This window comes from Ambystoma mexicanum, chromosome 2p (genome assembly GCF_040938575.1).
Source record: "Ambystoma mexicanum isolate Mex_15411 chromosome 2p, UKY_AmexF1_1, whole genome shotgun sequence".
In the NCBI taxonomy this organism is placed as follows: domain Eukaryota; kingdom Metazoa; phylum Chordata; class Amphibia; order Caudata; family Ambystomatidae; genus Ambystoma; species Ambystoma mexicanum.
In genome coordinates, this window is record NC_090923.1 from 629,169,111 (window position 1) to 629,188,839 (window position 19,729).

A 19,729-nucleotide genomic window follows, 5' to 3' on the forward strand; every position below is an offset into this window, starting at 1 on the left:
TAATCAGATACTTGTAACTTTCCTGAGCAACATCCTCAGAATTTGATTATGGTTATTGCTACCCAAAATATTTATACCAATGGCGCATGCTCTTCTGGAGCATGTGCTTTAGACGGGAATAATGTGGTGCCACCATCAATTACCCCCTCCAGCTTTGTCCCTCAAGCTTGCATATCAAACCTAACAGACTACATAGTGAAAAGGTTAGTGACTAATACAAAATACCCTTAGAATTTGGAGTCTCTTTTGTGACTCCAGAGAAAGTACACTTAGTCGTACAACGGTCCTTCATGTTGGTCACCACAGCGTGCCATCACTTCTTCTGATATTGAGCTTGTAGAAATCCTAGACCACACCCGCTTTGCGATTATCGTTGTACATCTTTATTCTGAAACAGTGACCGGTTTTATCATGCCCTTTAAAGAGAAATGCTGTTGACTTGGATACGATTGTTCGCTTGAGCGTTAGGACTCTACTGCTGATAAGAATGCAGTGATAAATCATTACGTCCCTCTTTAGACATAGCCCAATACATGAAAGAACAACCCCGCTGTGGCAAACATGTGATAGAATAAAGGTTGAAAGAAATCAAAGAGGCAACAGAAGGGTTCATGTGATCAAGGAAGCTAAAACAACACTAATAATTCTGAAACTAATAATTGGCAGTGGCTTTCCACTTTTCTACAGATTAATACACAAAACCGACCCTGACCATGGCATCAATCTGATCTCATGGAACACTTGGGTCCATGCTCACTTCTTAGAAGAAGATGGTTTACTCTCTCATATGAACTCATTTAATAGCATTGCCTTCCAGGAAATATGGCTAATAGAGGATATTACCCTCAATGGTACAAGTACCATTCAGAGGGTTGCTACCAAAGGAAGGTTGAGCCACCCTAAAGGGAGGCTCGTTATTAGAGTCAACACATTTTTTTCACTGAATAAATTAGACATTGGGCCTCATTACAAGTCCGCCGGTCTGGAAACAATGGTGGCAGTAAATCCGCCGCCACCGTTGTTTCCGGACCGGCTGATTCCGAGTCCTGCAGGCAGGAGGTGTTACTCCCGCCAGGTGTGACCTGGCGGGAGTAACACCACCCGCCTGCAGGTGGACATGGAAACACTGGCTCTGTTATAGACGGAACCAGTGTTTCCATGTTCCCCATCCACATGGAGTCCTATGCGACTCCATGGGAATGGGGCTTAACAGAATTCTGCCTCCAGAATTACCGGGTCACCGGGGTTTTAAAGCCCTGGTGATTCCGGCAATCATGGAGGCGGAATGGAATTACCGGTCCGGCGGCAGCCTGGTGGATTTTCCGGCACGGCTACCGCCGGATTTGTAATGAGGCCCATTGAGTCTCATTTAATATTGGCAGGTACGATCACATGGAAAACCTCATCTAACAACCTGTACAGCCTTCTGATAGTCAATGTATTTGATCCTCTAGGCCAGGCGTTCAACCGTTCTCTTGTTAACATACTTAATAATCTACTCGTGACACATAGTGATAGTCACCAAATCTTAGTAATGGGTGACTTCCAGTGTCAGAGTGAGGCTATCTCTTTCAGGGGAAACCATTGATCTTATTCCAAATATTGTTGGTCTTAAACGGGCTGCATCCTTGTGGAAATTTTATTTAACGGCTACTTTGCGGATCTCGTGCATAAGCTGTGCTCGCCAGACGCTAATCGATCCAGGCTTGGTGATGCCCGAATCCAGTGGCTCAGTTATGTGGATGACTTGGTTGTCATGGATAGTACACCCAATGGTTTGCAGTGCCTGTTAAATAAACTAAGAAAATACTCTGAAACTAACAACCTTAAAATCAATGTAAATAAAATAAAGGTCATGATATTCAGTTTGAGTAAACTTAAGCCTAAAAACAGATCCAATTGGCATATTGGTTCCCACTCCATTGAAATAGTATGCCAATATGAATAGTTAGGGGTAACCCTTGATTATCGGCTTACCTGGCAGCCTCATCTAGTTAAAACAGAAGCCAAAGTTCACCAACTACTTGGTCCCATTAAGCATTTTGCTAGAAATCATGGTGGACATTTCCGTCCATCTATTTTAAAGGTTCACAAGGTGAAAACTCCCCTACTCTATCTTACAGGGCTGAAGTATAGGACACGAGACCTGAATCCAAGATTCTAAAACTAGAAATCCATTGCCTTAAATTAAAAACATTGTGAAACTGTTTTAAGAATACCTCTTGAATTTATACATCTTGAATTTGGCATTCAGTGTATTAAATCTACACTGAATTTATGCAAACAATGTTTATACGGGAAACCAAGGAATGCTGCACTAGATACTTTAATGTACTGCATCTATATATCCTCTTTTTATCACCCAATCTCCTTTAATAGCTGTAGTTTATTTGTCTTGGTAAGGAAAACTTCTAATTGGTGCTCGCGGCACATCATTGACCCTACTGACATCTAATTTGCTCACTTTAAGGCCATAACTAAAAGAATTTAATATGATTCAAGTACTGAACAAAATATAATTCATTCATTTTTTGAATCTAATGTGATTATTAAGCTCATTATAAAGCTCATCCTAATCCTCCTATATATTTCTTTTAGTATCCTCACAATTCTACTGTACATCTTTATCTGCGAATTATGTTAAATTGTGTTAAATCTTTGGAGTTATTGGGTGGGCGAAGAGGAATCTGTAGAAATCAGCGATTCTGTAGATTGTGTGGAGTAGAGACAATAGAAACAACTAAACAACTATTAATATTTTACGAGAACTTGACTATCACGAGAACAAAGGCTTTGCTCTCATGTGGAAGGGACTTAGAAAATCACAACGTCATTTTATGATAGTGGGAGAACGTTTTTCATGGGAATGATGTTGGATTCATTTATCATGTGACTAAATTGTGGTACTCGATTAAACAGATCTTAGATATAGTCGACTTTTAATTTTGTTATTATCCATTAATTAATTAACTCTTGTATTTTACTTAATGTAAATATATAGCTTTTTTACTGCATGTATTTATTCACTGTCGTGTTTTTCAATCTTGTTAATGTGTAAAAAGCCCAGCAGGCTACGTTATACTAAACAAATCAATAAAATAAAGTAAGAGTTTCCTCAACTCATCGAGATTAATGTTCTATTCCAAAATTAGTCATGACAAGGCCCTAATTCCTATAATAAACCAGAGCAGATATGTACACCCGTCAACTGGCCATGTTCTAAGCACATTCTGTCATAGTCTAAAATGATACCACATTATTGAAGCCTGTCTATATTGGTGACTGTTCCGAGCTAATGAAATCTGCAGGGACAACAGTATTTAAATCTGAAGCTCTGTTAGTCTTTAAACCTCACTCCTCCTTTTACCCCCTCATACATGCCCTACTATTCCACCTGCTTCTCTGTTTCTCCTGTTCCCTAAAGTGCTTTGAATTAGTCTCATTGCGCCTTCAGTGCTACACAAGAAATCTACTTAAATCCAGAGAGGAAGTAAAGCACAAACAGCTGTGCTTGTAACTATCAACAATGGCTTGTGAATGATGAGCCGCTTCTAAAGCCATTTATTTATCATATTTGTGATTCTGAAACATCAGAGGGAGACCGGGTCACCCAGTTAATATATGTAGTAATTATTCAGACTTAACACGTACAGCGATCACATCTTCCATCTCACAGGTGATTTGATTTTTTTGGGTTTGTCAAAGAATGGAGCATAACCTCAATGTCATTGTTCCAGGTTACATAGGTTTTATGTTTAAAAAGAAGACATAGAAATGTGTTCTTGCTTTTCAATGGTCTCCTCTGATTAACCTACCTGCTTGTGGATGTCTGTCTCTAAAATTCTCTCTAACCCCTAATATCACTTATTCTATTGCCCTGTTCTACCTCCACCGCTAACTCGAATAAATGTGGGTTTGCCTCTCAAATGAACAAGTCCCCATTGCCCCTTTCTGCTTCTTCCGCCATCTGCCTGATACTAGGGGATTTTAATTTATGGGCAATACACCTGAATGCTTTGTTAGATCATATTGATTCAACTTGCTTTCAACTCCTTAAAACCAGTACAGCATAAGTAAAAGGGCACTCCCTAGAATGGATTTAATGAAACATATTACAATCTTCACTCCTACTTTATTACTGGACAGGAAGACAAAACTACTTACAGGTAATGTTCTTTCTACGGTTTTTCTTCCCACAGATTCCTCATATGGATAGATATTCCCCAGTGCCAGCTATTCTGGGAAAAGTTTGCTAAGGGGCGTAGTATAGCTCGACATCCCTCTTCTCCAGCACTCATTCTTCTTGATTTCAGATGCAATGTTGACTGTGCATCAATAGCACGCACTAAACCCTTTACCTCAGCTCTCTTTTCCCCTATCCTCAGCAGCCAATGGAATCACTTGAGAGTATTTAAAGCAGTAGAACTGCAGAAAAATGCAATAAAAAATGAATTAAATATCTTTTTTTGAGACCGAGAAAAGCCTCCCACTTTCATTTTTCTCTCCTTGGACACAAACGTATACTATCCTGTTTCCGCCAAGATGAATACCCCTGCTTTATTATTATTTCCTTCACTTTCAGAGAGTGGCAGAATGGGAGGGCGAGGAGAAATCTGTGGGAGGAGAAGATGAGAATCCATACAAAAAACATTACCGGTAAGACATTTTTCCTTCAATGGATTGCATTCTCCCAGAAATTACTCATCTGGATAGACTCCCAAAGCAGAGCTGAAAGCACGCTAAAGAAGGACATTTTGCAAAACTGTCCTACCAATCTGGCGTCTCTGTCCGCCAACAAATCTAAAGTGCAGAACGAGGACCAAGTTGCATCCTGGTCGATCTTCTTCATTGGAAGCCCTCTCTACAATGTAGGGGAAGCTGCTACCCTCTGCTGGCTCCTCCTTGCCCACCATCACGTGAAATTCAGATCCAAAACAAGCATCCAACGAGATAAGATTTGTTCAGACACAGTATGACCTAACAGGGCCTGAGAAAAATAAAAAAAGAGCTGATTGCCCTGACGGAACTGGGCTGTCCTGGTGATATAAACACTGAGAGCCCTCTTGGGATTCAACGTATGAAGCCTCTCCTCCTCCTTTGAAGGGATCTTCAAAAAAAGAAACAAGTAAGTCAGCCTTTTCCTGTTTATTCACAGTGGACACCAATCCCCTACCCTTGGCATCATAAATCAAAGGTTTGGGGGTAGTATTTGACTAATCACTTTCCATGATTGCTCAGGTGAATACAGTGATTAGCATTACTAGAACAATGATTGGCTCTAAACTGAAATAAGCAAATTCTATGTATTTTGGAGCCCCAAAATATCTTTTACAGCCTCGTCAAAGTACAAAATTGTGTAGCAAGCATAGTCACTTGGATCCATGTGTGGGACTTGGATCCATTTGGATCCCACTTGGATCCATTTGAGGGACCACATATCACCAGGTCTTTATAATCTACATTGGCTTTCAGTCAAATTAAATTTAAATTATTCATTCTAGTTTTCAAATGTATTTATAACACTGTTCCTCAGTACTGTGAAAGAGCTCATACCCGAATTAGTTAGTACTGTGAGGAACCTGAGGGCGCCCCTACTTCCTTCTCCCCAAAATCCTCTACTCGGGTGGACAGGGAAGCGCCATCGCTCTTGGATCCCAACCCTGGGGGTGGATATGCAAGGGAGGATCACCTGGGTAGAAGAGACTTGGGGAATGGAAGGGGCTGTCCTTGGGTGAGACGCAGTATCCCCCATTTCCATTTCATGATGAACCCTCAGTCCCAGCTGCCTTTATGGGATATTGTTACTCTTTTCCCTTCTCCTCCTTCCAGGATAACCCTAGAAAATGCCATCAATATAGGGACACTAGGAAGAGGGTGAAGAAGAAGATGCCTGGGAGTAAGACATGGGACCCACCTGTTCCTTTTGATAACCAACCTTCCCCTTCCCCTACCTTTATAGGCTGTTGCCAATCACTTCCCTTCCCATCATTCATACCACCATAGTACTGAGATGAGGAAGAGGCGACTAGGAGTGGTACATACTACCATGTCATTTCATCACTCTGGTACTGAGATGAGGAAGAGACCTGAAGACTGTTGTGAGGGTCCGGCATGTCCAGAGAACGCCACAAATTATGGTCAGGCAAATGGACTTGAGGACTCAAAACCTGCAACCTGTTAAATGGTTGCAGGTGCATAAAAGGTTGGACCGACAATCATTAAGAGGAGATCAGCAGGAGAGAAGTCGGGCCGAGCGTGTTGAGCCTGTGAGGAGAGAAAGCCTGTCGAGAAGGAGGCTGCCGAGGAGGGTTCTGCCTGGAGGTCAGGACACCCGGCCAAGACACAGGAGAGACAGCGACGCAGAGGCCCGAGCGGACCGTGTGAAGGTTATAGTGGTTGTAGCCTCCCTAGTCGGGTGCCCACAGCAGGAGATGTGGGACACAGAAGAGACCCTATCGCTGCAAGCTACCGGCAGTGTCCGCCAGAGGTGAGCGGAGCTGCCGGCAACCCACAGGGAGAATATCAAGGAGCGAGCGCGGCTCACAATATCACTGAGACATGCATGCCGAGCAGAAGAGGAAAGAAGTGTCCCGAAGCCTGGGAGGGGGGGGGCAAAGAAATGGGTGTTTGGTGGGCAGGGACAGGACAAACGAACTTACAAGTCATAAGTACATTCAGGTCATGCATGCGTACAACAGAGGTGGGGGGGGCGGGTGGGGGAACAAGCGCTTCCAGTCCAGTCCGGCTCTGGGTTAAGTGCAGAGAGTTTGCCAGCTCAGGGAGCGTAAGCTGAAAGTGCAGTAAAGTTGAAACATAGTGCAGCGGCCCGGAGGCAAGTGCAAAAGACTGGTGGGGGAGCCTGGGACCTGTAAGACTCTGGAGGTGAACCAGACAGCAAGTCAGCAAAAAAAGGAGAAGGTTAGGGTCGGAAAAGGAGGATGGCGAGGAGGGAAAAAAAAGCAGAGGATAGCAGGGGAAAGAGAAGGAGTAAGAGAAGAGGAAGGTCTTGCAGAGCTTCCGGAACTTAAGGTGTTCTGGCTCAAGACGGAGGGAGGCAGGGAGGTCCGTTTCAGAGGGAGGCACCTGCGGAGAATAAGGATCTATCACCAAATCTCTGTTTGGAAAAACAGCTCACCTGAAGAGAGCTGGAGGAGGACGAGTGGAGTACTCTGGAGGGAGAGTATTTAGGAAGAGAGCGTTGTAGATCATGTGGGCCCCGGCCCCACAAGGCCTTGTGGATTATGCAGAGGGTCTTATACTTAATCCATGCAGCCAGCGGGAGCCAGTGGAGGGATTTCAGCACTAGAGAGACGTGGTCCCTGGGCTTGAGCACAAGGATAAGTCTTGCGGTTCTGTTCTGGATGAGTTGTAGAGGACAGAGAGTAGAAGAAGGAACATTAAGAAAGAGGCTGTTACAGCAGTCCAGCCTAGAGAGGAACAGGGCTCTCGAGCTGGTGAGCCTCTGGGGGAAATTAGAAAAGGTAGAATACCTCTGAGGAGGTGCAGTTGGTAGTGTGACGTTTTGGAGATGTCCGAGATGTGAGCAAAGAAGGAGAGAGTGGAGTCGAAGATGACCCTGTTTTTTTTTGCCTCATTGGTAGGTGAAGGCGCAGGGCCTAGGGAGGCCGGCCAGTGTGAAAGTGGGAAAATGGGAGCAGGGGTCCCAATGAGGACGATCTCTGTCTTACTGGCATTTAAGCAGAGATCATTAGCTGCACACCAAGACTGAATTGCGGACAGACAGTCAGGAATGAGCGAGAAGGCGGAGGAGGCTGACGGTAGCCTGAAAGAGAGCTGTCTGTCATCGGCATAACACTGAAAGTTGGAGGTGAATGTAGAGATCCAGTGGGCCAAGGGGGCCATGTAGATATTGAAGAACCAGGGGGAAAAGTTAGATCCCTGGGGGTCACCACAAGTAGAGAGAGTGATAGAGGAGAGAAAGGACCAAAGTTCCACCTCGGGAGAGAGTTGTAGGGCCTCAGCCCTCTGATGATTTCCATTTCCTATGAGGGGTTCATTGTCTTGCCATGATCCATTGGCCTCACTTCAATGGTTTTGCCCTACCGCCCCTAGACGGACAGTAACCTCATAGTGAGTGGTTTTGGTGCATATGCACAGTTCAGTTAATGAGGAGAACAGGACCGTAAGTATACCTGGTTGGCCATAATTACCGGAAGGATATCATCACATGGTATTGTTCTACAACAACACTGTCGACGGACTACGCATCAGAAATAATCGGTTTCCTTATTATGGGCACAAGGCAGGAATAGTGTGCCGGAAGGCTTAGTATAAGGGTTCTGGTATATTCTTTGGTCATGGGGCCAGTACGGTATAAAGATGACAGATCTGGAGTGCAGGGTGGATCAGTCACTAGAGAAAGAGCTAGGATGCTGTCCATTTGACTTGCAAATAAACTAATAAATCTCTTTTGCTTAACCAACGAAAAATTGAGAAGATGTATCTGATAGACTTTAACAATATCTATCTCCTATGATTGACTTTCGCAAGCATCCTCGAATGCTACATTTGTCTTCTCTTACCCTGGCCATTACCCCCAGATTCAAAGATAGGTCAGCAGAGGAAAAACCTTTTGCTGTCCAGGGCACCACCATTTGGAATTGTTTGACAGAATGTCTCCGCTAAATCTCTTGGAAATATGTTCATACTTTACTGTTCCAAACTCATGTTCACCCATATTTTACTAATGAGAGGCCTGGCGATCCATTTGTCCATCAACTATATTTATTCGAATTACATAATGAAAGCATTGATGGATTAATATAATTGCAATGTACGTCTAGATAGCAGCCAGGTTAAGCGCTCTGAAGCAACTCCCCTGTTAGGGCCTTGTTATCTAAATATTCTCAGATGGGTAGGGGGTGGCTTTCAAGGCTTATCTCAGTTTTGCACGTTCTTCCTTTGCCACTCGCCTAGCTTTTCTCTTTCGGGAACGCAGTCATCTAAACTTGTGGATATACACCATACGTACCTCTGGTCCAGCCTCCCTTGGTGGTTGCTTCCATAATCATAAAGGCAGCTTGGGCCATAGAGCAGCATGATCACATCCAGCTGGTGCACCTCCTGTAAGACAGAAAGGACAGGTTCAAGCGAGTTACTCGCAATAGGTGGCCACCAAACGGTGTTAGGAAAACTCTCCTTACAGAGATATAGACAAAACACTGTTGAAGACTGTATGGACATCCCTGTAATCTGCTGTGATAAGGGAAAAGCAGAAGTGCAGATGGAGAGGGTTGCTGGGTTTGATGTCCCTTATGATAGAAACACTTGCTGGTGGCAATGTTTCTGACACAGGCTCTAGCCTCCAGTCAAATTCATCATTGTTTCATCTATCGCAAGACCTGGATTCAGGAATCTGGGATGCCTGGTGGCCCCAGAGATCACTAGGACCTCTTCTGGCTGCTTAGCATCAGCAACGAAGATTAGTTCTATAGTAAAAACAGGTTTAATGTATGCCTTTCGCCATCTGTTTCTCTCAATATTGCTTCCGGCAGGCAAGGGCTCATTCTCATGGAACCCTAAGGAAGGATAAGGGCAGATATAGAGACTCCACAGGAGAAATGAGACACACTGCTACCGACTCTAAGAACCCCCCAGTAGATTGCCAGGAATTCACTGAGGTTTCTGTTACAATGAAGAGTCCTGGAGGTAGCAGGCAGGTTATTCTTAAGTTTCCTTTATTCAGTTACATGACACAGCAGGTTAGGAACAGGACAGGACAGGAGGCCATTGGCTCCCACCACCCTGCTCACATCTCCAACTACTTAGGTGTAGAACCTCTTTCGCACACAGAGGACACTGGACACTCTCACAGGATTCTCTCTGTGACATCACTCACTCATGCATGCAGGAAGGCACTATACAACACACCTCTCTTCCTTCAATATTCACAACAGAGGAGACAGATAAACCGCGCTCACACCATCTGCAAGCTGCACAGGCAAGGCATTTGCATAATATTAAAACCATCTCCCTAACCAGCAGCACACCCGAATGACCTGACCAACATTCTCAACCAGCAAAAGAGAACAAGACACCTTTTATCCAAGGCTGCCAACCCTTGAATCTTAGGCCTGCCGCATATAAGCACTGCCAGCCCGACCGCGGGCTAGCAAACCACATCAAACTATAAGCCATCGATAAGCAACTGAACTCCTTCTACCTGGATCTGCCAATCCATGTCTCGAGCCTGCCATACTCGAGCATGAACCGCAAATGTCAGAGTAAACTAACTCTGACCACGGGCCGCACTGCACCACTAAGAGCCAAACTCAAAAGCTTAAAGACCCAGCCACCAGCAGAGGTGAAAAACATGCAGGAAGTCATGACAGGGCCACATTCCACACACAATGCCCAGGGAAACCGTACATAAATGCCGTCACCACAACCGAACTCTACGGGTCTTAACTCCGCAAACATCTTTCAATGTGTGCTCTCCACAGACGAAGGACCTACTCATCCCCAACAGGAGCTAGTAGCGAGCACGCCATCTGGGTTTCCCACAATACCGGGACTTTCAAACAAAAGCAAAGTAACTGATTAACGGTTGAAAAGGAAAAACATTTTTCTTCCCTGGAGAGGGCTTCCAAACAGAAAAACTCTCATTACCACATCCCCCTGCCCACACTTAGGAATACCTCAAGCCCAAAGTGCACGCTAATGCACCAGAACACTCATTTTTACTCTGCGAGGTGATCATACCACACAGCATTAAGGAAAAAGACCTAAATCCTGCTCTAAAACCCAAAATGCTGTCACATGTCCAATCTACACAGGGTAAGATTTCTCAACACTCAATAGGGAGTGTTACCACGACCACCATGAACCAAACAGATAGGTTTCTATCTCCAAAACTCCAATCTACGCACTGGTCAATATCTTAACACCAAACAGTAGTGTTGCCAGTTCACCAGCAAACAAATAGTGATGTGAATAACCACTCCCGAGAAGTGTAATCAACTCAATATCACATACTTGCAGGCACCATACACTACCAAATTGGATAGGAGCAGTAAATCACACACTCTCAGCATCCACTCTCAAGCAGACAACAAGAAATGCATGCTGCAATTATCATAAGACGAAAAATCACAGAGCAGTAAACAAGTAATAAAACATCACACAACTAATGTTCTTTTCAAACTGCACATGCCTTTGACCACGTTGCCACTAAAGTGTGACAACAACTGTGAGTCCTCGCTGCATGGTGCAGTAGTAATCCGGTAATGCCTCAAAATAAGTTAAACCTAATGCACCTATACATGGTCCACCTAGACATCCAACCTCCAGTTCGCTTTGCATTCACCACAATGCATACTACAATCACAATCTATGCATATGCATAACAGGTGTTATACTAAATGTCCTTGCTGCACGGGCAGCTCTGATACTACAATGCCTCAAAATGTTAATGCTGACTGTGATGCTGTAAATGCATTGGAGGGACAGGGCCTCCCTGTCCTTGTCCTGTAGTCCTTTTTCATTTGTGTTCTGTGTTGTTTTCTGCCCAGGAGTCCATGTGGGACTCCTGGCAGTGCAGTTCTTCCTGTTTCTTGGTTTGGTGTACAGACCCATGGGATACCCTTATGGCACCCATGGGTGGGGGTACAACCCTGTGCCCCTAGTGTATGTTTTTGGGCACCTTTGGGTGGCCCACAGAGCAGGGTATGGGCTGGTGGCAGCTCCATGCTGAATTTGACAGGTGCTCTGAGTATCTCCATTTTGGGATACCCAGGCCCTGCCATTGGAATCAGTTGATTCCTGATGGAAAACAAGATGGCCCCTGTGGCCTCTTGCTTTCTATTGCCTGTTACCTTGTTTTGCCAAAGTCCTGGGAAGCTCTGACTCTGTCCCTTCCCCCTGACTAGCTGTTGGGTGGAAGTTCCATATATGGTGTTGTTGTGAAGTCCAGTCCAGCCTGGCTGGAGCCCTCCCAGTGACTGTATGTTGTGGGTACACCCTGTGGGTGGGACCTGGGTGAATGGACTGTGTGACCAATATGCACTTCTTGTTGTGGCAGTCTGGTTTCTGGTACGAAAGACAAAGACTGAGACAGCCCTGCCTGAAACTGGCCTGAATGCAGTGTGTAGTGTTGAATGGCTGGGTACTTGTCCCAATCCACATTCCTTGTTGTGAGTGTCTGAGAGGGAGGAGGATGGCCTGAATGCACTGTGTGCCTGATTGGCTGACTGCATGAATGCCCTGCTGTATGATTGGCTGCTGAGTGTGACCCAGCAGTGTGGATGAGAGGCATAATAGTATATCTGGGGACCTCTCACCACTGGAAATTGTTCAGAACCTGTGTCTACACTTGAAGAGTAACTGGAACTGCTGATCCTCCACGCCCAGCTGGAAGAAGAAGACTTGCTGTTGCATTTGCTTTGACCCGATCTGAAAGCTGCCAAACTCGTCGAAGACTGATCTGAGAGAGGACCTGGTAAGCCGCCCTCTTCCCGTGCTCCAAGGGACCATCGAGCACCGCTAACCTTCGCCGAAGCTCTCTGGAAGTCAGACCCTCGAAAGGCTGCCGACCGGAGACGGGGACCGCTGTGGAGAACGAAGTGAAACACCCGGACTTCGCCGCTGTTGAAGTCCGTTGCCGTCGACCAGGGTTCGCAGGTTTGTGTAACCGCTGGAGGCCCGTCGAAGCCGTGTTGCCCCAGAAGAGGGGACCACTTGACGCTGTGCCGCCAATGACCGGAGCCGCCCCCTCCTTTGCCTAAGAACATTTGAATCGAAGGACTCCCTTGTCCGCATCGACGACCGATTTATACTGAAGGAGAGAGTTAAGGCCGCTGATGCGCCGGGGAGAATCCGCCGGTGGGTTTCCCGCCACCTGAAGGCCACAAAGACTTCGACGACTCAACACCCTTGCTGCGCCACAGTTCTTCTGAAACTCTTTGCGGTCCAGAACTATCAAATGCTGAGGTGTCCCGCACACCTCATCCTCTCAGGACGTCGCCGACGAGCACCGCCTGGAACGACGCCGTGGTCTCGGCACCCTCGAACTTCTCATCGACGCCGTCGACGCCAAGTTCACCTTCTTCGACGCCTCTCGACGATCCGTGACTCCTGCTTGAAAGGGGGTCACCCAAGAAGGATCCATCGACGCTTCTTCGAAGAACTCTGCTCCACCAGGTACATTGGGGGGGGGGGTAAAATCATTACAGGAGGAAATAAGACTATTGATCAATATATGGACTGGGCTTGTGCTATATCTTTATTTTACAGGTTGCCCAGGTGGGGGGATCTCCTCACAGAACTGTGTCTAGGGGTAGGGGCCAGTATTCTGCCAATTGTGTCAACCATCTTGCTTTCCTTCCTCTCTCTATTGCTGGTTTCCTTTTTGTTGATCTGTGTGACATTTTAACAGTATAGTTGATGCACTTTAATGAGATCTGATAATATTGGTGGTACCACTTTATTAGAACTGTAGATATTTGCCATTGTTGATTTCTGAGTACAAAGTGAGTTATTGTGATAGTGTACATACCTTTGAATATTAATTATATAAATACTGTGTTTTCAGTAATACAGTGTGTGAACATTCCTTTGTGGTGGCTTGGGGACTACACTGCACTTAAGAACCAGCCTGCATAACCTCCTGAGAAGCTAGGCCTTGATTGCTCGACCATAGCTACCGCATAGAGAATCTTGGCTGGGGTCCTCTGTGCCTCTCCTCTACCATATAGAGAGCGGAAGTACATACCCCCCTCCAGTCTTTACACTGACACAGCCATTTACAAAGCTATGTCAAACATACAATGCATCAACACTAACCATCATCTGTAACATCTATGATAGCCCTAAACGTCTTTGTCCTGCAAACCCACACAAAAGGTATTCTAAGATGAGAATTTAAAACTTATCACTCGGCATCACTTTTAACATCCGCACATTATATTAAAGAAACATGTACATACATTCCTAGGTTCAATTGCACTGAAATGATTTAAACATCAGTTTCATTTATTTATTTTATTTTTTCAACGCCCAGGCCAGGGGGTATCAGGGCGTTGGTACTGACAGTTGGCAAGTGGGGTTACAGACAGATTTAGACATATTTTTTAAACAACCAGGTTTTTAACATTTTTTTTAAGGTTGAGTAGGACTGTTCATTTCTAATAGTCTCATAGTTAACCCTGCTTGTAATCTCACATTGTATTAATTTAAAAAAATACACACAAGCACCTCAGCTAACAACGTTATGTTATTAAATAATAATACAATCGACTTCACTAATCTATCAACAGCATTTTGCAAATCTCCTGGCTTCCAGCCTGCCGTCCAGCAGGAAGAACTATCACACGTTCTCAAGATGCTGGCTACAACGCTGCCAGTCATAGCGAAAGTGACATCACACAACCCTTGACCTCTGATGACATCACAGGAAGTGATGTGTTTGAGTCCCACCCCAAAGTGACATCACAGGAAGCGATGGAACACCACCGTTCACCCCCTGACAAAATAGGAAGTCGCATCACATAGCATTTTTCGTAAGTACACTACCAGAAATATGGTTACAATATCACTATAATGTGATATACGTTTCGTACAAGAATAGATCGCCATATATATCGTTGATATCAGCGTGTAGAGGCCCATATTACCAAATTATTGTGAATGGAAGCAGACGTCCAAGGCCAAATGATAGCGATGTGTTAACATATAGCACTTACGCTTAAGCACTTTATATAGAATAAATATACATACAATACACCCAATTGCGTTGGTACTCATTTATCAACCTCGGAATGATGAAAGGCTGAGTTGAAGTGTTTAAGAACAAACTAAATCAGTGACTCACCCCCTGAAGTGGGCCTGAAATAAACCTTTAATGAGTCTAGCAATTATTGTATAGAATTCCAGAAAGACAAGTATTTGTTATTCCTATTCTTTCTTATTTAGGGTCAGTGCTCAAAGTGTTAAACTTGTGGCACCCCCTGTTTTTTTTAAAGAGGACTGAACAAGAAATACAGCTACTCCAGAAACAAAGAGACACATGGCTCTGGTCGCAGCCAAGGAGCTAACATTTCAAAAGTGTTTTAGGGGTAGCAAGGGAGACCAAGGGGCCGCAATTGTGACCCCTGGCGACCCCCAAATGAAGTCCCTGAGGAACCTCTGAGATGACACTGGAGCTGTGGCAGCTCTGGAGCTGTGGCAGCGTTAGCATGAACAGGGCACATCTGAGATGACACTGGAGCTGTGGCAGCGTTAGCATGAACATGTCATTCACAGGGCACATCTGAGATGACACTGGAGCTGTGGCAGCGTTAGCATGAACATGTCATTCACAGGACACATCTGAGATGTCAGTGGAGCTGTGTGGCAGCGTTAGCATGAACATGTCATTCACAGGGCACATCTGAGATGACACTGGAGCTGTGGCAGCGTTAGCATGAACATGTCATTCACAGGGCACATCTGAGATGACACTGGAGCTGTGGCAGCGTTAGCATGAACATGTCATTCACAGGACACATCTGAGATGTCAGTGGAGCTGTGTGGCAGCGTTAGCATTAACATGCCATTCACAGGACACATCTGAGATGTCAGTGGAGCTGTGTGTCAGCGTTAGCATGAACATGCATTCACAGGGCACATCTGAGATGTCAGTAGAGCTGTGTGTCAGCGTTAGCATGAACATGTCATTCACAGGGCACATCGCAATGACTGGAATGCAGCTTCATCTGAGAAAGTGACGGGAGTATACTTAGTTATCCGTTCATTCCTCCTTCTGACGTGAGGACGTCGGCGGAAGAGACACAGAACACCGTCCGCCAGGCCCTCCTTTCGAATGCATCATCGTGAAGCCGTCACAACTTTCAGTCTGCCAACCGAAGAATGCTGGAACCCTCCATGCTTTGCCATCACCCTCTGCGTGAGAGGTGACGTCACCAGTCCTTCCCTGTCGCTGGGGGCAACCATTTGAACCCCTGCATTCCTGCCTACGCTGGTTATTAAGGCAATTTTTCTAGTAGCCATCACTTCTGCTTGCAGTGTAAGCGGCAAGCTTTATCATTTCATTTCAGCTTTATTTTGGCCAATCCGCCATAAAAGCACATACAAATACATATATATACAATATAATACACAACAAATATTAGTACAATCCCATTGCCATAAAAACAGCCATACAACTAAGAATACAATATCCATTCCCACAATATTCTCAAATGATCATTTAAACACTAACAAAACCAATTCAATATATCACGAGTTTAAAAGAAATGTAAATTGATCGTATTGTAGTCATTTATATAGCACTGTTTCCCCATTTTTATGTCCTCCAGGCGCTTGGGGGTTGCACGCCCTCTGGTACCAAAGGTCAGGTATGGGAAGTTGTAGGGGTTTGGTTTAAGATGCATGCCTGCATTCTGCCAGGATTGAATTTGGGAGGGCTGCCCAGGCTCCAGTAGGCATCCCAAAAGGTCAGGCACATTGGTGGGTGCTGATGGTGCTTGAGGTAGGGTACTGGTGCAGGAGACTTGACTTTTTGCCAGCTGAACCGACATTTTCGTGGGTTGTCACTGCATGCTTGTGGCAGAGGTGTTGCGGCACGTCAGGGGTTTCAGTGCGGACGAGCAAGCATGCAGCTAGACGGATTTGCCGTAGCTGCATTCTAGAGTGCATGGAGTTCATCTTTGTCGCTTTTCCTAGGTCCAAAGCGATTGGCTGGTCTTGCAAATTGAACTCTAGATTTGGGAACATGAGTGGGGGTGACGAATGCTGCAGAATATCCTATGGTGAAGCCGTTTCCAGTCCAAGCTACTGCCAGTCCAAGAGGGACACGTGCAATGAAGCAACAATAACATGTAATTTCCTCCATGTTCACAGTCCAATATACAGTTCGAAAGAACGAACAAAGAATGCAAAGTGGGCCTTTTGAGTTTTTCCAGCCCAACTTTGCCATTCTATGCCTCCATGCTCTGGTCAGGTAATTGCACCCACTGCACTGCTAAAGAATCTGTCGAATCGCGTCACAGTAACATTGCCTGATCTGTAGCGCAAATTGACCTCGCCAGAAAAAATGGTGTTAAGTTTTCCAAATATCCAGGCAACATGGACAAATTGGCATAAAGTGGATTAAGGTTTCTTATATTCCGCAAAATGGACATTCTTCCCCGCCACCATTTCTGCAATGTCTCACTGGTAAAATACCAAATCGCAGTTTGATGTTTGTTTGTTTTATTCACTTATAATGCACACCGAACCCGAGGGTAGCTGGGCGCAGCAGTACAGGATATGCGAGGTTTAGGTACAGTTACAAGATACATACAGAGCCAAGTATAAACAGAGAATTACAGTATAAACAGACAATTACAGATTATATGTGGGCAAGCCGCAGAGTAAATACAAGATGTATACAAATTACAGGCGGACAGCAAGAGCATGCACTGGAAGGACATTGCAATTCCCTGTCCGGCGGGAAAAGAATTGAGATATACACAAGGGTAGCAGGTAGGTGTCTATGACATATCAGCTCTAGGAGGTCCAGGGATTAGACTGAATAGGAGCTGGAAGGCTAGATATGCTCAGATTTCAACAGGTTGATGTAGTTGGATCTAAATTTAAGGAATGGCTGTTCCTCCCGTAAAGGGTGGGGCAGTGAGTTCCATAATTAGGCTGCTCGTACCTGGAAGCTACCTCCCCCAATGTTATCTAGCCTGAATCTTGGTATGATGAGGATGTTGGCATTTGGGGTTCTTGCTGGACGGGTGGAGTTTCTTTTTTGGAATTTATCTTTGAGGTAGCTTGGAGCGTTGTTGCTCAAAGGTTTGTGGGACCAGGGATACCACTTTTAAGTGGATTTTGTTTTGGGTGGACAGCCAGTTGTAATGGCGTCTTATCCTGGATATGTGCGATCTTTTGTACACACCAAGAGCTGCTTGCAGGGCGTTATTTTGTAGGATTTGAATTCTTTGGATGATGGATTTATTAGTACCAATGTAGAGGGCGTTGCAGTAGTCGAGCCTGGATAAGATCAAGGCTCTGGCTAGAATGATGCAGTTGCTGTCCGAGAGGAAGTGTTTGCCAGCTCTAATGAGCTTACAGGTGTAGGCTGTGGCAGATGCCATAGATTTCACCTGTTTGTCAAAGGAGAGGGTGGAGTCCAGGTAAAAGCCAAGTGTCTTCACCTCCTTGGAAACCCTGATGTTATTACCGACAATCTCGAATGATCTGTAGTCTTGGCTCAGTTTTTTGAGGTTAGCGTGGGTTCCTAGGATGATGAGCTCTGTTTTGTCATCATTCAGGCATAGACCATGGGTTGCCATCTATGCCTGGATGATGATATACACCCTATTCACCAATGCCAAATCCTTGCCATAATCCACAGAAAATGGGAGGAGAATCTGGTAATCATCTGCATAGTTAGTGTAGGTGATACCAAGAAGGTCCAGGTCATCAAAGAGGGGCTTGGTGAATATGTTGTATAGTGTGGGGGAGACGCAGGAGCCCTGAGGAACTCTGCACAGGATGGGAATCGGGTTGGTAGCTGCCGCAGGTCAGAACACCCTCATAGTCCTGTCGCTGAGGAAGGACCTGATCCACGTTATGGCTTCTTTAGAAAAGTGTGCAGCTGAGTCTAGGTGGCCGCAGAGGACCCCATGGTCCACGAGTTTGAAAGCAGCCAATAGATCCAGCAGTAGGAGGAGAGCCATTTTTCCTTTATCACGTAATTCATCTATTTGTGCTTTCACGTCAATGAGGGCAGTCTCTGTATCGTGTTGGGGTTGGAAACCTGATTGGCATTTTCCTAAGAGTTTATGTTGTTCCAAAAAATGTGGGATTTGGTTATAAGCGATCTTGTCCAAGATTTTAAGCAGAAAAGGTACTGTCATGATGGGGCGGTAGTTTGTGGGTATAAGTGGGTCTAGGGTTTGCTTTTTGAGCAGGGGTAGTACCCAAGATTGTTTTAGGTGCGGACAGCACAATGCCGATGTGAATGAGGCGCTGACAAGCTTCGAGATAAATGGTGAGAGATCCCTGGCCAGCTGAGCAGGGCAAGGGTCGCCCTGCCAGTTTGAGGGTTTAAGAGAGAGGATAACTTTCTGTACCTCAAGAATAGAGGTTTTGGTGAACATGAATCGTACAGCTAGGTCCCGTTCCTTAGGAGTGGGGTCTAGGTTTAGGTTTATGGTCTGGGGGGTTGAGTGAGAGAAGCTTTTTTCTTGGAGATTTTCTGTTGGAGCATGGTTATTTTGTTAGATACTGGTGGTTGAATTTTGGAGCACCAGGCTTTATCTTTGGAACATGTGTCCGGAGTGGGGATGGGTGACTCTAGTTCCTTGAGGATGGAGAACAGTTCCCTCATACTCGAATTAGCATTAGCTATTCATTTGTTGAAGGAGTTTTGCTTGGCTAGATGGATTTACTTTTTGTATTGGGAGGACATTTCCGTGAGTTTATTTTTGTGGTCTTCTGAGGGGGTGAGTCTCCATGCTGTTTCACAGCTTCTCTTGAGTAGTCGAAAATCCTTTAGTTCGGGGGTAAACCATTTGTTTAGGTGGGATTTGGGTTTACTTGGTCTAAGTTTTAGGGGGGCGATGTTGTCCAGGGTGGATAACATGATTTTATTGTACTTGTTGACAAGTGTTTCAGGGTCCAGATGATCTGCTAGTCGGTTAAGAGTGGGAAGGACCGACGGAATTACTTTATCCTTGGTGATGTTCTTATTGTTTCTTGTAGGGCATGGCAGGGCCAAGGT

General features: G+C 45.2%; 1 protein-coding gene across 1 annotated transcript in view; it reads right to left on the reverse strand.

Annotated features, from left to right (window-relative positions):
• Window positions 1-19,729, reverse strand: part of UBA7 (ubiquitin like modifier activating enzyme 7) — a 1,701,784-nt gene that overhangs the window by 91,091 nt on the left and 1,590,964 nt on the right. The window contains exon 24 of the mRNA XM_069644160.1: window positions 8,993-9,084. Within this exon, the coding sequence (XP_069500261.1) occupies window positions 8,993-9,084 (92 nt within the window). The remainder of the gene's footprint in view (window positions 1-8,992; window positions 9,085-19,729) is intronic.